Source organism: Taudactylus pleione, unplaced genomic scaffold, assembly GCF_031769625.1.
Source record: "Taudactylus pleione unplaced genomic scaffold, aTauple2 ptg000039l, whole genome shotgun sequence".
Taxonomy (NCBI): Eukaryota; Metazoa; Chordata; class Amphibia; order Anura; family Myobatrachidae; genus Taudactylus; species Taudactylus pleione.
In genome coordinates, this window is record NW_028284441.1 from 4,083,609 (window position 1) to 4,103,853 (window position 20,245).

The 20,245-nt window shown below is 41.3% G+C and overlaps 1 protein-coding gene across 5 annotated transcripts in view; it reads left to right on the forward strand.

The window, feature by feature from the left end:
• KLHL13 (kelch like family member 13) overlaps window positions 1-20,245 on the forward strand; it is a 111,327-nt gene that overhangs the window by 65,215 nt on the left and 25,867 nt on the right. For all 5 annotated transcript variants that reach the window (XM_088452993.1, XM_088452974.1, XM_088452980.1 and 2 more), the window contains 3 exons: window positions 811-943; window positions 2,313-2,509; window positions 8,396-9,191. In XM_088452993.1, coding sequence (XP_088309119.1) covers window positions 811-943; window positions 2,313-2,509; window positions 8,396-9,191 — 1,126 coding nt within the window. The remainder of the gene's footprint in view (window positions 1-810; window positions 944-2,312; window positions 2,510-8,395; window positions 9,192-20,245) is intronic.

Sequence of the window (20,245 nt, forward strand, 5' to 3'; positions counted from 1 at the left end):
TATTATACCAATAATGCCAAAAAGTTTGTCAAAAAAGTATGATTTGCCCCCTGTGGTGGATCGTCTAAAGCTGGGTACACACCTGGATGACCAGGCGATGTAATGATAAATCACATTGCCATACACAATGCGCAATTCGCTGTATGACAATGCAATATGTCAATACATGTCTATTCTATCTATACCGCATTGTGTGTGGCATATGATCGATGGGAAGATGCAACCACCCAATTCATTGTACGATGAATTGAGTGGTTTTTAGGGAAAACTCTAAATGATGGTCGTTCTGATTTGTTCCGGTCGATATTTTGTGTATTGTGTACCTAGCATAAATCACGCCAATCTAGGTGAATGAGGACACATCTGTATAAACTCCCTGCCCCCCTTCCCTGTTTAATTAATAAGTTCCTTAAATGCTCTGCAAATAAAAGTGGTTTGGGAAATTAGTTATAATTGGTGCACTGGAATATTTAAATGCAGGCAAATTATGCAAGACATATATTGTTACTTTGCTGGCACACAGTTGCTGTAGTTGGTTGGATATTTTTGTGCTCTTCCAACATCTAATTATCTTGAAATGAAAAAAATTTAAAAAAGTGAAAAAACACTTGGGCCACCAACAGAGCTCTATTGATGTGTAACATCCTTCCTGAGTCAGCCTGCAGATCAGGACTCACATTGAAAATCAGACATGGTTTATATGGTGAGATTAGATTTTCCAGAGTGATGCTGATGATTGCTATTCCTGGGACAGATGAGTGCTTGGACCTGGCTTTGACATTCTCTTTCCCCTTTTGTGCTGATTTGTAGGGCTTTGACCAGTTAAGAATAGAAGGCTTGCTTTGTGATGTTACTCTAATACCAGGTGATGGGGATGAAATCTTTCCGGTTCACAGAGCGATGATGGCTTCTTCAAGTGATTACTTCAAAGCCATGTTTACAGGTGATATATTATTGTGTAATCGTCTGCTGTGCTGATTGCCAAGCTCAGATGGAAGCTGAATAATGCCCCGCCATAACACACACTTACTTCTCTCACAGTATTCCTGACTAGGATTTTAGCGAAACAAAAAGAAAACATTACACGCCGGGAATTCGATAAAAAGAAGGAAATTGGTCTTATACCTGGGGCCTTTTCTAAATGTACCTTGAACTATGCCATCTACTCAATGCTTCAGTTGTCCAACACACACACACACACACTTCTATTTATTCCAAAATACCTACAAATATCTGACACACTGTTATAGACAAATGCTATACATATAACAAAACCGACCATCAATAATTCTCTGGCGCCTATCATAGGCATACTGTAGTTATGTTACTATGTGAACAATGTTTCCACCAGAAGTAAACTCAAGTGTAATGGTTTTGTAAATTACCCAAACTAAAAACAAAATGAAAACATACAATACACAAGTACATATACTAACATTCAAGGAAAAAAAGATACAATAATGACTTTTATATATATATAATGTGTTAATCTCAGTTCAACTGTTCGTTAGTTAGAATTGGAGAAGTCAATGGGTGTGGCAGAGAAGTTAATATTCCACAGACCAAATAGGGGAAAACTCTATTGTTCGTTACCAGCCTGTGGGATCTCCGGGTGGTCTTGAAGCAGTGCCCTCTAATAAGATCCAACGTGGTGATAGCGCTCCATAGAGCATTGACACTATAATCCCGCAATGTATGTCCCATGACCAGTGTTCCAAAAAGTATACCTCAATAGGTCCTGTATATTTAGAGTATAACGTGCTGAAGTAGTTGAGGAAGTGCATTTTCTTATTAACAATAGCCAAAGAAGTGCTGCAGCAGTGCTACTCAACTCTTCTTCACATCCACTGGTGCTTTGTAGGTCATCCTGTGTGGGTGACAAAGTTGTTATGTATGGCAGCTGCCTTCTCCCAGCAGTGTATTGAATGTCTCCCTCTGGCGTCGGGCTGAAATTTTGGATTTCCTAATAAATTGATAATGCTTGTTATGGAAAGTGTATCCTGAACATTGGAGAAAAATTGAAGCTTTAGAACCGCTAACATTCCTACTTGTGGTTTTATTGTGATATATGTAGCTGCATAATTCTTGCCTTCCACATCTGCAAACTGTGAATATGATCTATACAGAAGAACATCGCATGTAACATTTTAAGCCCGGAGTAATTAAAAGTAGAATTTCGTTTTAACACCATGTGCATATAGTCAGGTGTCTGCTGTGGACAAAGGCTCTTAATGCATTACGTTTTACTTACAATGTGCACATTTTAAGGATAATTAAAATGTAGTCTGATTTTTTTTTTTTTTCTCGTCTAGGTGGAATGAAGGAACAAGACTTAATGTGCATTAAATTACATGGCGTGAACAAAATTGGATTAAAGAAAATTATTGATTTCATTTACACTGCAAAACTTTCCCTGAATATGGATAATCTTCAAGACACACTGGAAGCAGCAAGCTTCTTACAGATACTGCCTGTGCTGGACTTCTGTAAGGTGTTTCTTATATCTGGGGTAAGAACAGCCGTGATCTAGGACCTTCTTTGTTCTGGTCAGCCTTGCATGTATGTCACTTATATGTTGCATCATGGAAGATGAGGGTGGACGTAATAGTGAAAAATGCCTTTCTCATGGTGTCTCAGCCCTGAAATACATGATCAGAGACCGTAATGGTTATTTTGCTTAATTAATTTCTATGTTTTATTCCATGCTTATAGCTCTATTTAATTTGTTACTGGCATCAGTGCTAAGGGATGAGAGGAGACTGCTTTAGAAAAAGTTGAAAAATCTATTATGACACTTTTTGTTGCTTTGTAATCTGAGGATATATGAGGGAGGCTTCTATATAGAGAAAATTTATAGTCATCTTGGTACAACACGGGTGTGATATTTCTCAGTACAGGAAATGCTCCACCTAGTGGCTGCACTTCCATCTTTAAAATGTTACCATGTAATACTGCCAGATGTAGGCTGTTCATACAATTAACCATTAAATGAAAATGCAACTCACTGTACTGATATTTATGGAAGTTTATACATACATATATATATATATATATATATATATATATATATATATATATATATATCACGTCACTTAAGTATTCTATAGGACATTAAATGGCTCTGTAGTATTTGTGCAGATATACATTATGATAGCTGTATATAATATAGCATATGCATCTGAATTATCTAGAACAAATATTACTGTACAGCCATGGCCAAAAGTTTTGAGACTGATACAAGTATTGGTTTTCACAAAGTTTGCAGCTTCAGTGTTTTTAGACCTTTTTGTCAGATGTTTCTGTGGTATACTGAAGTAAAATTACAAGCATTTCATAAGTGTCAAAGGCTTTTATTGACAATTACATTATGTTTATGCAAAGAGTCAATATTTGTAGTGTTGACCCTTCTTTCTCAAGACCTCTGCAATTCGTCCTGTCATGCTGTCAATCAACTTCTGGGCCACATACTGACTGATGGCCGCCCATTCTTGCCTAATCAATGCTTGGAGTTTGTCAGAATTTGTGGGTTTTTGTTTGTCCACCCGCCTCTTGAGGATTGACAACCAGTTTTCAATGGAATTAAGGTCTGGGGAGTTTCCTGGCCATGGACCCAAAATGTTGATGTTTTGTTTCCCGAGCCACTTGGTTATCACTTTTGCCTTATGGCAAGGTGCTCCATCATGCTGGAAAAGGTATTGTTCGGCACCAAACTGTTCTTGGATGGTTGGAAGAATTTGCAACCCCACAAATGAATGGTCTCAGTATGCTTTACTGTTGGCATCACACAAGACTGATGATAGCGCTCACCTTTCCTTCTCCGGACAAGCATTTTTCCAGATGCCCCAAACAATCTGAAAGGGGATTCATTAGAGAAAATAACTTTACCCCAGTCCTCAGCAGTCCAATCACTGTACCTTTTGCAGAATATCAGTCTGTCCCTGATGGGTTTTCCTGGAGAGGTGGCTTCTTTGCTGCCCTTCTTGACTCCAGGCCATCTTCCAAATTTCTTCGCCTCACTGTGCGTGAAGATGCCCTCACACCTGCCATCTGCCATTCCTGAGCAAGCGCTGCACTGGTGGTGTCCCGATCCTGCAGCTGAATCAACTTTAGGAGATGGTCCTGTCGCTTTCTGGACGTTCTTGGGTGCCCTGAAGCCGCCTTCACAACTATTGAACCTCTCTCCTTGAAGTTCTTGATGATCTGATAAATGGTTGATTTAGGTGCAATCTTACTAGCAGCTATATCCTTGCCTGTGAAGCCCTTTTTGTGCACAGCAATGATGACTGTTAACCATGGTTACCTGCAAGGAAACATGTGCAGAGGAAGAACAATGATTTCAAGCTCCACTTCTGCTGTTCTAACTCAATCAGCATGACAGAGTGATCTCCAGGCTTGTCCTCATCAACACTCTTGCCTGTGTTAACGAGAGAATCACTGACATGATGTCAGCTGGTCCTTTTGTGGCAGTGCTGAAATTCAGTGGAAATGTTGTTTTGGGGATTAAGGCCCTGATTCAGAGCCGGACGCTCTGACCAGAGCGCTCGCTCTGAATCAGGGCCCTCCATTAAAATGGAGCGTCCTCCTGGACGCTCGTTTAGCTGTAGGTCACCACCCACAGCATATACGAGCGTCCAACAAGATGGTCGCGATGGTCTTGACCATCGCGACCATCGGACTTGCGAGTGAAACCCTGTGGTTGGGTTTCTCAACCACAAGCCCTGGAGTGATTTTGGCTCTATCAGAGCCAAAATCACTCCCACTGACATCACTAGTGATGTCAGTGGGGCCGGCTTCAGACGGTAGGCGTTCCCATGGGAACGCCTCCGTCTGGCAGGCACGCCCACCAAAGGGGGCGTGCTGTCAATCAACATCGACAGCACGCCCCCTTTGGTGCGAGACCCGGAGCGATGGAAAGCCCTTCGCTCGCTGGGTCTCGCGCATGCGCACGACGGAGCTCCCTCCGTCATGCGCATGCGCAGTGGGAAACATCGACCCACTTGCGAGCGTACTGCCGCTCGCGAGTGGGTCTGAATGGCCCCCTAAGTTCATTGTCATGGCACAGAGAGACTTTGCAATTAATTGCAATTCATCTGATCACTCTTCATGACAATCTGGAGTATATGCAAATTTGCCGTCATAATAACTGAAGCAGCAGACTTTGAAAACCAATACTTGTGTCTTTCTGAAAACTTTTGGCCATGCCTGTACAGTGTTTAATATAGATATACATTAGTAATATGACATGTCTAAGTAACACACAAACATGTACTACGGAAGGTACCAGATCATCACCTATGACTAAAATTGGCTATTAAACATCACTTTTCTGCCACTTTTATAAACAGATTGTTAATTACCCTGTAAAATGTACAGAATATTCCAGTTGAAATGGAAAATGTATCTGATTAGTAGCTTATACGTCATTGCCACTATTTAAAAAAAAAAAGTGGGTTATTTTAGTCTTATGTTGTATTTTCCAAGTATTTTTTCGTTAAATATATTTTTATTTTAAGCAGTATTTCTTGCTTTTTTGTTTCCTGTAACTCTCTTGCATGTACTTCCCGTACCACTACATCACATCGCCGATACATGGACTTATCATGTTATGTGAGCCCTAGACATTTACAATGGGATGCAGTTAAAATGACTACCGCGGGGATTCTGGTGGTCAGAATGCCGACATCAGAATAGCTGCTCCGGCATCCCGACTGCCGGAATTACTGGGATTAGGATAAGAGGTTAGGGTTAGACACTACGGGGAGGGTTAGGAATAGGTTCTGGGGGGGGGGGGGAGGTTAGGTTTAGGCACTAGGGGGAGGAGGTTAGGTTTAAGCTGCGGGGAGGATTAGGGGTAGGGTTAGGTGTACTTACCTGGGGGCGACTGCATTCTAACCTGGTCGGGATTCTGACCGCCGGGAGTCCAAGTACCGGCATCCCGTACCCAACCCATCTTTAATATGTGGAGCCCCATCCTTTGCTAAATCTCAGACTTCTGGTTATATCATTTATTTCTTTTGAGTGCTTCAACCTCCTCTGTATGAACATTAACATTGTGTCCATTCTACTTTTTTTGTGTGTGTGTGTGTGTGTGTGTCGCCATTGGATGCATAGATGTGAAAGTTCAGTTACTTCTGACTTGAAACTGTTTTGGAAAATGCAGAACCTCCTTTTATTTTGTATTTATACTCTGCCCACTTAATTAGCCTAGGTAACACTTCTCTGTGTGCGATTCATCCTGCTGCTAGATTTATAGCCACCTACAGTACAGGGCTGCAGAACTGCTGGTGGCTGCCTCAGTTAGGCAGAAAGTAATGCATAAAATGATATGAAAGTTGGTAATAGGGTAAGGAATACTGAGGCCTGCATAGTAACTGGGCAGGTTTTCCCTCACTGTGTTATACAATTTGATATTGATCATTTCCATTCTATTATGAATTTTAAATGTGGAATTCCCAATTAATATAAGTTTGTTCTGTAGTCTTATTTAGTATGTCCAATAAATGCATGGGAATGGAAGTGTCCAGTTAATGTAATGTGTGGAATTGAAGTATATGTTTGTGTATGCTGTCATAAACATGTGCCAATCCTGGGAGATAATTTTGTGGCTTCGGTGTCGGAATGCCAGATTATTAGAGCCGCTGAATGCAGACAACAGTTAGGCTAAATTCGCAGTTTTGGCCACCACAAAAGCCGAGCAACCATCCTGCTCAGCGCCCATGTGATGGCACACTAGTTTTTTTTAACTGACCTTATTTTAAGCAGTTTTATTGAATATTATTATTTCTGCGCATTACACTATGAAAACCTTGTGTGGCAAATCACTTTTAAACTGCACATTCCCGTCCTAAACAGTATGCCTTTACTTTGCATTAGAGATGCGCCGACGTGTGTTTAGTAGATGTGCAAGGAACATCGTGTCGATTGATCATGCTGATGTCTAGATTTATATAATTGATTGACTGCTGCTCATAAATGTGCATTTAATTGTAAAGCGGATTGATCTAATTGTAGGTTCTCATTGATGTTGGCTTGATACATGGAAAGCTATTTATCAAGGTTGAGTGCCAGTAATATATTCTGAAAAGAACCATTGCCTGCTGGTGACAAGTTGTGTGTCTTTAAATATGTGTTTGCTTAAGCTGGGCATACATTATAAAATTATAGGATCTGCGGATCGGGCCCATAATTGCTCAGTGTATGACCGTTACTGATCAGCAGTGATAGGACGGACGGTCATGTGAAATCTTCCAACATGTCCGACTGATACGTTTATTGGTCAGCTGCATCTGGCAGTGTATGCATTGAATATATATATACTTTCTACACCCATGACAATGGTGATCAATGAAAGAGAAATAAAGGAATACATTTGCATATGTGGCCTGTCTCGGGAACATTGGGCCTGATTCAGAGCCGAACGCTCTGACCAGAGCGCTTGCTCTGAATCAGGGCCCTCCACCATGAAAATGGAGCGGCCTTCAGGGCCGCTCGCATAGCTGTGGGTGGTCCTTCACCATCGCGACCATTGGGCTTGCGACGGAGACCCTGCGGTAGGGTCTCGCTGCCGCAAGCCCTGGAGTGATTTTGGCTCCATCAGAGCCAAAATCACTCCCACTGACATCACAAGTGATGTCAGTGGGGCCGGCTTCAGACGGTAGGCGTTCACATGGGAACGCCTCAGTCTGGCAGGCACGCCCCCGGCACCCCACCAAAGGGGGTGTGCTGTCAATCAACATCGACAGCACGCCCCCTTTGGTGCGAGACCCGGAGCGATGGAGAGCCCATCGCTCGCCGGGTCTCGCGCATGCGCACGATGGAGCTCCCTCCGTCGAGCCAATCTTCAGTGGGGGAACATCGACCCGCTTGCGAGCGTCCTGCGCTCGCGAGCAGGTCTGAATGACCCCCATTGCCCGATGTTAGTGTGCTTTCAATGGCTATGATGTTGGTGACTTTTCGATTTTGGTTAGATCTTGAGTCTCTTTTAAAGAGTGGTTTCTGTGCCTTAGTCCAGGAATGACATGGAGGGTATTAGGTACATTAACTCCATAGGATGCAAAGCAGACTGGTGGTAACTTATGTTTGCCTTGCTTCTAGGTGCACAAAAAAATTTGTTATATTTGCATTTATCTGTAAAAGCATGTCATAAGCGGTCTTAAATACCATTATTGCATATCTTAAAGCTTGTTTGTGTTCTTGATGAACTGACCTGTATGCTGGCCCATGGACGATGCCCACTTAAGTATTTCCAATATGTAAGTCGCTTTTACTAGCGTTCCAGAATCAAATTGCTCTGCTTTCTTTGGCATTGCTCCCTCCTGACAGCGCTGCTGTAAGAGAAAAGCAAAAAAAGTTATATTTTCTTGTAAAATAAATATATTTATCTTTTCTCTTGTAGGTCACTTTGGAGAATTGCGTTGAGGTTGGACGAATTGCAAACACTTATAATCTCACTGAAGTTGATAAATATGTGAATAACTATATCTTGAAAAATTTCCCACCCTTATTAACTACTGGGGACTTTGTGAAGCTCCCATTTGATCGTCTTGCCTTTGTGCTTTCCAGTAATAGCCTTAAGCAATGTACCGAGCTTGAACTCTTCAAGGCAGCGTGTCGTTGGCTGCGTTACGAAGATGCACGTATGGAATATGCTGCAAAAATAATGAAGAACATTAGATTCCCTCTAATGACGCCACAAGACCTTATAAATCACGTTCAGACAGTGGACTTTATGAGAACTGATAACACATGTGTAAACTTACTTTTGGAAGCTAGCAATTACCAAATGATGCCCTATATGCAACCGGTTATGCAGTCTGAAAGAACTGCCATTCGTTCAGACAACACTCACTTGGTGACATTGGGCGGAGTATTGAGACAGCAGCTGGTGGTAAGCAAAGAGTTGCGGATGTACGATGAGAAAGGACATGAATGGAAATCCTTAGCTCCCATGGATGCTCCCCGGTACCAACATGGAATAGCAGTTATTGGGAATTTTCTGTATGTGGTTGGTGGTCAAAGCAATTATGACACAAAGGGGAAAACAGCAGTGGACACAGTTTTCAGGTTTGACCCCCGATACAACAAGTGGATGCAAGTGGCATCGTTAAATGAAAAGCGTACTTTTTTCCACCTAAGTGCCCTGAAAGGTCATCTGTATGCAGTTGGTGGTCGGAATGCAGCTGGTGAACTTGGTAAGAGATACTTTTTTTTTAATTTTCTTTTTATGTAAGCATAAATTCATATGGCTACCCTATCTGTGTATATAAAGAATAACGAATTAATTGTATGCAGCAAGTTCACACACAATAGGGAAGATGTCCTTTTCCATGTAACTTGCCTAAACAAATTGAAATTTACTATGTAATTTATATTCATACCTAGCATGGTGGTATTGTATAAGTTATTTTAATATGACAGTTGAGTGATATGGCAAGTAAGTAGCCTGCTCACCAGATTACATTTATATGACCACTTAGTCCACCGGTCCTTAATTTGAAAGTGTTCTATAATGTAATATATACTAAGATGCAAGTGAACACTTAGGTATTGGGATGTATCAAGTTTCGCATATACTGCACAATATACCCTGCCCCCTATTGCATGCATACCAGCGTTTAATAACGCCGGTATGTATGAATACTTACCCCCAGGACAGCTCTTCCAATAATAACTTTCCCTTGCGATGAGGACGGCCAGGTTTCCGAACCTTCGGATCCCTCTCCCAGGAAGTGTCGGGAAAAGAAACTTTGGCTTCTCTAGGTTGCACTATTTATATAGATATCGTTGCCTAGCAGGTAAAAGCTCTGGAAAGTTTTGCTTTGTGAGCTTGCTGCATAAAGGCACACTGCAGCCCCATATCATTCTACGGGGTTTGCAGTTGCAGCGGACAACTCTAATTTCTGCTGTGGACCACTTTAATACTGTACATATATTTTGCTTTATATATACTGTGTATATATTTATATGTGTGTGTGTATATGTATATACGTGTGTGTGATATATATATATATATATATATATATATATAATATATATATATATAGCCCAAGCCCAGGGTGAATGTATCAAATGATTTATAAACCAGCCAGCTTCTAATTGTTATTTCAAAGACTGTGATAAATCTTCCCTTTAATATAATCTTACTTTAATTTGTATTTTGATCATCATCTCCATCCATCCTAAAACTCAGATTTCTCTGACCAAATTAAAGCAGACGTGTTTTCTTTTTAATACAGTACATGTCATGGAGGTAACATGTAATTTATAATAGGAGGTGCATTACTACATTATAATTTGGCAGATGAATACTGAACTGAGGATGTATAAACTTGCACTGACTAATCTAAGCATCACTTGTATGATATGCTGTTTAACCGTCCTTAATGACAAAAATATACTCAGAGGGCGAAACAAATATTAGAGCCTGACTGAGCAATTCAATTGTTGTTCCGTTCCGGCGCGAACAGCCGCCGGCATTTCTGCTTGTTCCCTCCTGAGGAGGTGAGCCGAAATGTGCTAAGTCATTGGCTTGTACGCCCTAACCAGGACTTTAGATGGGTTTAGCTGCTACACGGTCTAATTTGGCGTGATAAATAATTGATTCGTCCCCTTAAAATCATTATTTACCCACTCAACCATGCACACAGCAGCTGCTTATTTACCATTTTCAAAGAGATTAGGATGTAATGGATTGGGGGCACCAGTGCTTAGATCACAGGAGTTCCGACATAGTAACCCAAGAACAATCACAATTTTGGTTTTGTATTTGTGGTGGTACAGGTTTCTCCCACTGCATGGCATCTATCAATGCTTTAATCATTTCCAATTTCAAAAATTACTAGTGATCATGGTTTTTTTTTTTTTAAACACAATATTAGAGGGTTCTATACTAGGCTACAGCTTAGTGCAGTGCTGATAAAATAGGCATTACTCTATCCCAGAGCAGATCCACACCTGGGAATATTATCCATGCACAACAGACTCATTTGTTACATTTTTAATAAACTGTTAATAGCCAAAGTCTGGTATTCACAAACTCCAACATGTACAGCTGAGTGTTATTTGGATGATCTTGAAGTGGAACTAAAAAACTACAGATGCAGAGGTTCATAAGAGGTGTGTATGTACAATGTTATAGTAGTTACCTAGGACTCCATTATCTGTCAGTTTATGAACAGTATTATGACCTCTGCATCGCATTTGTGTCAGGGTTGCCTTTGATCTGCAGTACTTAGTTTGTTACTTCTATTACATTGAGTGATCAGTTGGTGACATTTGTTATGTTGAATGGCGAGTACAAAATGAGGCAATGATTAACTGGTGGTAATAATTTCCATGCAGTCATTGGTGCGATGTGGCTTGTAAGCGACATTGCTACAGTGATCTGAATAGAGCAGTGTCTGCAGTATATCAGGACATCAAAATGTTATCAAAGAATTACATAGAATCATATTGTTGAAAAGGGTAGTGCTGGGAGGTTACCGTACGTCAAACATTCCCCTTATATTCATCCATTTCTTGGCTGAAAATCCTTTAAAACAGCAATAATAATAATAATAAACAGCTATTTTATGGGGCTTTACTGCTTATGTTCTCAGACTGTAAAAACAAATATCAGTAGATGAAAAGGGACATTATAATCTGGGGGAATAGCTTGTGCCTTATGATTGAGATCATGGCAGGGTCATGTAATCAGTGTAACAAAAATTAAATGCTTTTCTATATTTTGAGTTTACTGCATTAAGCTGGGTAAACCCTATACGATGTGTGACCCAGCCGACTGAACGATGCGATGTAAAGATACATTGCATAATCTGGTGTATGATGGCATGATGTGCTCTTACATGCCGCATGTAGACATGTCATTGTTCATTGCATCGTCCTATCTGCCATCCAGCACAGCAGATGGGACGATGTGTTGAATGACCGTATTGTGAGCGCGCAATTGGGCGTACACACGATGTGTACATATTACTTTTGACGTGGATAAATGGTATAGTGTGTACCCAGCTTTAAACTGGTCATGCATCTTAAGATGGGTTGAGTACGGGATGCCAGCGCTCAGGATCCCGGCGATCAGAGGATCCCGATTAGGGTTAGAATACAGACACCGGTCGGTAAGTATCCTAACCCTACCCCTAACCCTCCCTCCCTACAACCTAAGCCTAATCTCCCCCCCCTGCAGCCTAACTTTGACCTGGGATGCTGGTGTTGGGATTCTGGCATCGGCAATCTGAGCGGCGGCATCCTGACAGCCGGTATCTCAACTGTACCTTTTTAAGATTCTGTCCAACTAGTTGGTGGTTGGAATGAAATTCTGGTAATGATTTAACCAGCTTGTCCAAACGACCACTTTTGTCTGTCTTCCAGTGTTTTTTTGGTACAAATGATCGCTTGTCATTAGTCTCCCATACATTACCAGGTTTTGTTGGATGGTTGGACAGATAATCTTAGTGTATGGCCCTTTTATCCCTAAAACAGCCTTCAGACAGCTCTATTGGTACTGAGGGTCGTTATGTGTGGCAGGAAAACGTTCACCTCCAGCATGAACCATGGACATAAAGCAGTATGGATCCATGGATTTATGATGTTTATGCCAAACACCATGTCGCAGCAGAAATCAAGAGTCATAAGATCAGTTGACCTATTTTTTCCGGTCTTTTACTGTTTAGTTATGGTGGACACGTGTCCCCTGAAGCTGCAAGCTGGGTACACACTGGGGCAATATCGACATAAGTCGTTTCCAGCCAAATAGGAATAACATATCGGCCGGATCGTTCAGTGTGTAGGGCTTATCTGCGCGCTCCCGCGGTCGTTGCCAATATCATCTGCTCAGCCTTGCTGTACGTGCATTGAGACTATATGCTTGTGGTGCCATGCAAGGTAATGAAGGACGGAATGAAGGATCCTTCTGATGTGTACTGCTCATGATATGTCGGCTGCCATATTGTCCAGATACACATTACTCCAGTGTGTAGCCAGCTTCAGTTTACCGTTCTCAGCTAACAGGAATGGAACCCAGTGTGGTCATCTGTGGTTATAGCCCAGGGGTGGCCAAACTCTGTCCTCGAGATCTACCAACAGTTCACGTTTTCCAGGTCTCCTCACAGAATCACAAGTGAAATAATTAGCTCCACCTGTGGATCTTTCAAAATGTGTCAGTGAGTAATGACTACACCTGTGCACCTGCTGGGTGACCTGGAAAACGTGAACTGTTGGTAGCTCTCGAGGACCGAGTTTGGCCACCCCTGCTATAGCCCATCCACTCCAAGGTTCAGCGTGTTGTGTGTTCACTGTTGTAGCACACGGTTGTTTCAGTTTCTGTCAACTTCCTTTTATCAACCAGTCTGGCCATTCTCCTCTGACCTCTCTCATTGAAAAAAGTGTTATGGACCACAGAACAGTTGCTCATTGGTTGATGGTTTTTGATTTGTGCTCAATTCTTTGTATAAACTCTAGAGATTGATTTTTATAAAATCCCAGGTCGTCAGATGGGGAGGGAGAATTTCTAAGATGCTGAACCACCCAGTCTGGCACCAACAGTCCTGAAATTACATTTCTTCTCCATTCTTGTGTTTGATCTGAACAACAATTGAGCCTCTTAACCATCCCTGCAAGCCACATGACTGACTGACCGGTTAGATATTTGTATTAACAAGCGGTTGTATAGGAGTAATATAAACAATAATTTATTTATTTTTTCACAACTCAGCAGAATCCTGATGAGGTACCTGATGCTTTGTGTGCACCTGCCTATTGATTTATGGCTCTGTGTGTTGGAATGTGCACACTGCCTCGTTCTTGCTTAGCCCCTGAAGCTAAAACAATGCTTTTGAAGATATTTTCTTTATTCCTGTAAAGCAGTAGCTTGTCCTGAATGGATTTAAAGAAAACTATCCTGGCAAATAATATAATATAGTTTGTCATTATTGTACAGTTCTGTTACCATGTTTAATATATTTGGCAGTGGAGATGGTTGTACTTTTTGTCGGTGCAAGTTTTGGTCTATGGGGACAGTGAGCAGCTGCTGACCTCATCAAATACATGACCTGTAATACTTAAATGTAAATAGCCTATTGCGGTATTCAATTCTCATGTTCACCAGTCAGCACGGAAACTATCATGTGCAAATCCCTAGAAGATGATGGTTAAATCAATATGAATAAGGTACAAATTAAGTTACTTGTGCTTAAGCAAAGATATTTTCAATACCTGAACTGTTAGTGTGTCTTGAGGGCTTATTTTGGGAACACTGCTTTAAAACTCCAACACCTCTTACACGATACGTAACCACTTCCCTGGCACGGTCACATGATATACAACTACGCCAGGCTGGGCTTTTCCTGACAATTTCGCATATGATGAATTCCTGAATGTTTTTATTGGACGAAATGCGTTGACGTTGGACTCCTTTTGGACTGTTTCCATCTATTTTGCTGTTCCATTCCTGATGTCCAGATAAGCTCTACATATTCTTCTTAGATATGTTTTTGTGTGTGTGTAATAAATTTGTTTTACACCATATACTGTTGTTTCCATCCTACATTTCATTGGAGCCTGGTAAAAACTAGAAGCTGCCTTATCCATTTGTGAAGAGCACAGCAACAAACTCTTCCAGCTCTCATCCTAACAGGCTGCTATATGCTCCTTCCTCCCTGTCTACCCTCTCTGTGTCACGCCTGTGTGTCTGCCCCTCCCCATTAGATTGTAAGCTCTCATGAGCAGGGCCCTCTACCGATTTGTGCTTCTCCTTACTTATACTTTCATCTACTCCTTACTCCCCACTAGGGCACCAATCACTTGGTTTCTTATGCCCTGTTGTATATAAGTGTTATGATTGCTAATTTAGCATTGTATATAAACCATGTCCTTGTCCTGCATTGTTTTGTACTGTAAATTGTTCATTTGTGTTTTATGTACTTTGTAAGGCGCTGCAGAACACTTGTGGCGCCATATAAATAAAGAATAATAATAATAAGAGGATATACTTTATGACTATGCACTAAATCGTTGTAGGCAAAATAATGTATTTTTTTTGCCATCATTTATATGGTACATGTGCACTTGGGATTTACTTATTTTCGCAGTTTGATGTCTCATTGATATGTTACACTTGGAGTCGCTCTTGTGTCCCATTTTTTAAGATCAATCTCTGATGTGAATCATATGATCTTAACATTAAAGCAGCCACCTGGAGTTCGGGGAGTATATCATACAGTACTTAGAGGGAATTACCTCTGCTTTCAGAGACTCTTTTGGTGTTTGTTTTGGACGCTGTGTCTTATCTAGATTAGCCTCACTAGTAGTGTGTGTGTGTGTATGTGTATGTATGTGTATGTATGTGTATATATATATCTATATATCACTTTTAAAATCCTATAAATAACTGACAATACAACCGTCACAATTACCCAACTATAGAAGCGTCAGCTCAAATCAATAATACATTAGTATTGGTACCATACTAAATCTAAAAACATGAACAAAGGAAATTGACTAAGGAGCGACTTAGCGGTTTGATATAAATATCTAAAGTGCCGTGCAATACATTTGTACATAAATATTAGATTTATAATTTATCAGTGCCGTGATGTTTTGATATACAATTAAGTGCAAGTGCTATGTCTCAAAAAACCTTTACACAATATAGTATCGATAAACAATAATAATGGCGGTAAGCAGTGATGATAAATATATAAAAAGATATTTAAAAGAGTAAAAACATAAAGTAGAAAATCCGCATAGTATAAAACATTCAGATATATAAAAAAAAAAGTAATACATTTTATGACAGCAATGAAGAGGTTGCTTATCTGGTTTAAAAAGGTAAATAGTTCATGCAATAGGATACACAGGCTCCAGAAGCCTGTGTGTCCTGCTGCATGATCTATTTACCTTGTGCTGCTAGCTGGAGACTTCGGGAGACTGCCAGTAGTACAGAGGGGAATTCGAGCTGACAAAGTTAAGGCGTGTGCCAAGGCGTCATATCTGTGGCCTCTCATCTGGAAACTCTCAGGAAGAACATGAGGGTCCACTTGAGGGGCAGTGTCTCCACTAGGCAACTCTCAGAGCTCCAACTCAAAATAGGGGACGGAGAGTATCCTGAGTTCGAGGGAAAGGTGACCATCCATGCAGGCCTAAGCACAGTATTGAAGACCCTAGCAGACATCACAGCCAGGATATACCCTCATTTTGCAGATATTTAAAAAAAAAAAAAAAAGTAAACTGGCTGTGCAAGCATGCCATTTTGGCCCCCAAGAATGACACTCTGCTTCAGTCGCTCAAAAGGGCAGAAATGGAGTGCAGATCTGTGGACTTGGTAGTGCAAATGGATGATGCGGTCCACTACCCCGTGGAGTTCCCCGACACCCTCAACTTTCCTGGCCTCCCAGCCCACAAGCTTCTCCTCAAAGTGGGGGTTCAGTCCACCCATACTTTGCAATGGCACCAGACTGCAAGCCAAGGACATCCACAGGAACGTCATTGATGCCACAGTGTTCACCAGCTGTGCTTGGGGGCAGTGGGTCTTCATTCCACTCATACCATCAGAGTACTGCTTCATGTTCAAGAGGCTGCAGTTCCCCCTCAAGGTCTGCTTTTCACTGATAATCAAGTCCATGGGGCAATCAATGACAGTGGCTGGGATTTACTTGAGGACTGCTTCTCACATGGGCAGTACTACGTGGCCTGCTGCAGAATGAGCTCACCCAGCAGCCTGGTGATCCTAGCACCTGAGGAGAGAACCACTAATGTTTACAAAGCAATCCTCAAGTAGAGAAAAAAATGTTTGTGTATGTATAAATTCCAGTAGATCGCACACATTGCATTAGTTCAGTTTCATCGGGTGCCAGGCCATAGACATAATGCAAATTCTCCATATACTATTTGTTTGTCACAAGGTAGAAATTTCGGCCAGCACACCATTTGAAAAATATGACGTTTAATATTGTCCCAATCCAGGGTGAAAAGCCATCACAATAAACACTGATAGGAAAAACAAATCACACTGCGGAGCCAAACTCTGAAGCCAGTAAAAAAAAAATAGCTGTTTCGATTCCTCCTTCCTCAGGGGACGTAGTGTTTATGTAAAGTGTCTTTTTTTTAACTATATAAAACTTTTCTTTTTTTTTTTTAATATCCCCAAAATTGTTCTTTTTAAAAAAAAAAAAAAAATATGGAATTAACTGCTATTTAGCCTTGATTCAGTATAATTTTATTAAATCAGCTATATAAACCCAACAATTTTTTATTAACAAATATTCTATTTCCATTATTTGGTTCTTAAAAAAAAAAAACAATTCTTGGGGACATTTGTGTAAAAAATATTAGCCAGTTAAGTGGTTAAGGCAGGAGGCTCCCAAAAGTGGTCCTCAGGGCTCCCTAACAGTTCAGGTTTTAGAGAGAGCCATGGTTGAGCTCGGGTTGTAATATCAAATTGACTGAACTACTAATCAAGTCACCTGTGCTCAACCATGGATTTCTCTAAAACCTGAACTGTTGGGGAGCCTTGAGGTCCGCGTTTGGGAACATCTGGGTTAGGCCGTGGTAACCTGCTACACACTGTTAGGCTTTCTGGAAATACCAGGCTTCAGTGCATTTTTTGAGTCACCTGAGGCATGGGCGACATCCAAGGTTAATGTCAAATAGGCCTTAGGGTAAGTTGTGGGCTTTCATTAGTTAAGCTGAACAAACTTTGGGGTGTTCGTTTGGTTATTTTAGATCAGAATGGCAAAAACTTGTTTGTGGGTACAAAACAGCCACCTGTCGTAGTGTTCATCTATTTGGGATCCCGGATTTCCCAGAGCTGTTCAGATATGCCCATGTTATGGGGCTTTACAGGTTACAGGGTTTGTTGGTAGAGTCCGCACCAGTCAATCAGTTACAGGTATGACTATTTCAAAAATTTTAATATTTTCAAAATTACAATTACAGTAAGACTAATGCTATGGTTGGTGGTGCTATCAGATCGATTTGTGAAAGTCACAATTTAAACTGTTGTTGCAAAGAAGCAGAAGAACAAATCTAGTCTTACTGGTGCACTCTTGCTTATTTAAACTAATTAGAAGGAAAGATTTTTACAGGTTACGTCTACCTATTCTCTGTTATGATCTCTTGCTAGCTTTAATCCTTTTAATAAATACTCTTGATATGTCTGCAGGACAGCAATTATGGCTTTCTCTGGAAATGTACTAGTAGAGGTGGTTGTCCTTGGGAACACTGTTGGATCAGTTCTAAAACTAAATAGCCTACAGTGTAATTTCCAGATATTCGCTTTCCCACTAGTCTGTATTAGCGGGACGCCGCGTCCTGCCCTATTTCTAAAGGTCAAAAAGCACCCTACCCTCCGGCGCGGTACCCCGCTGAAACAGCCTACGGGTTCTGTCCCCACTCGCAGGTCGCAGCTTCCCATGGGTGGGGCAAACTGAAGTGTAGCGGTCACCACAGGTGAATGGATGCCGAGCGATTTAGCGTCCAGCATCCATTCACATTGACAGCAGAGCTTGGGGGCAGTCAGGCATTTCCATAAAGGGGCCTATCCAGTAGCAGATAAATTTAAACGATTTATCGTTCAGTCGTTCAATTTATCTGCTAATAGATAGGCTCTGAGCGATAATGCTCACTCCCGCGACTGACAAATTTGGTCTCTTGTCTCTCCTACATGTTGGTCAATTATCGTTTATCGCTGACAGATATTAGAATTATCTGTCGTGGTAAACGACGAACAATTTTTATAATTAAAACTAATAGAAACGCAAAAAAATCCACTCCCAGAATGATGTCATGGAAATATCGTTCGTCGTTTGCAAAAATCTGTCATGTACATGACAGCTATCTGTCACCGCAGCCCCAGGAATTTTCAAGGGATAATCTTTTGTCTTTCATCTTTTGAAAAAGATCTGCTAATGGATAGGCCCCTTGAGAGTGACAAAAAGGGAACACGTCTGACAGACAAGCCCCTTTTCCTTGGCCATGCCTTTTTTTTGTGCACACGCAGATGTGCCCGGCGCCGGACCTAGGGTGAACACAAGATATGATCATATATGGTCCTAAATGTGTTTTTTTTTTTTTTGTTTTTTTTTGGAACAACCGGAAAAAGTGTTTTTATGGCTAAAGGCCTTCTAATGTAGCAACAAAACATTTCCCATTGAAATCTAGAAGTCAGTACTAGAGATACTGAAATATCCTGGAGTGGCTATCCATTATTATAATTTATTTATAGAGTGCTAGGATATTTTTATTGCGCTTTGCAATTGTGAACAAAACAATTATAAAACAAGACTGGGTAGAAACAGACATAGTGGTCAATCTAATTAGGTGCGAGTTGCCTCAGTTTGGACGACTGGCACATTGAAGGAAGGGTAGACGTCCACAGCGTGCATTGCTGGACACAATTATATCTGTCCCCAGCCAGCAATTGGGCAATATCTGCAAGAGGTTTTAAAAATGATTGAATTATTTAAAGTAAAACTATTAATCTCGAGTTCAACTCAATATAAGGATTTCAACATTTGTCATTATTGCGATGTATTACACTAGCCAAGTTGTCTCTGTGCAAGAGCTTTTTATGTTTGTATCATTTGAGTTAGACTCAAGGCTTGTTGTTTTATATCCTGCTGCGAGTGTATGAAAAAACATTATAAATATATGTTCTGATCTGAAGTTAGTTAGCGAACCATTTGTGCAAATAGATGTAAAATTTAACTTGTTACATTGGTAAAAGTACATTACCGTATTCGATCAGTACAGAAACATGTGTTGGCATAGAAATCAGTGTTCTGTTATGTTGGATTTGTATAAATTCTAGCGTTCCCACTAGGCTGTTTCAGCGGGGCGCCGTGCCGCGCCCTGCCCTATTTCTGAAGGGCAGAAAGCACCCTGCCCTCCAGCGCGGTGCCCCGCTGAAACAGCATGCGGGTTCGCAGGCCGTAGTGTCCCGCAGGTGGGGAAAACTGCAGAGCAGCGGTCACCGCCGGTGAATGGATGCTGGGCACAGCGCTTAGTGCCGGGTACGCCCCCAAAAATTACGAAAAGGGGACGCGTCATAAAGACATGCCCCCTTTTCATTGTCCCCGTCCCCTTTGTCCAAGTGCCCTTGCTGTAGGTCCGGTGCCCTGCCAGCGGCCGGACCTAGAGTGAACACTACAAATTACATTGGGGGAGTTCAATTCTCTTCGCTGGCGGCTCTGACTAATGGGCGCACAACAAAGCGATTTAAATTTTTGCTCCATTCAAGCACAATAGCTGC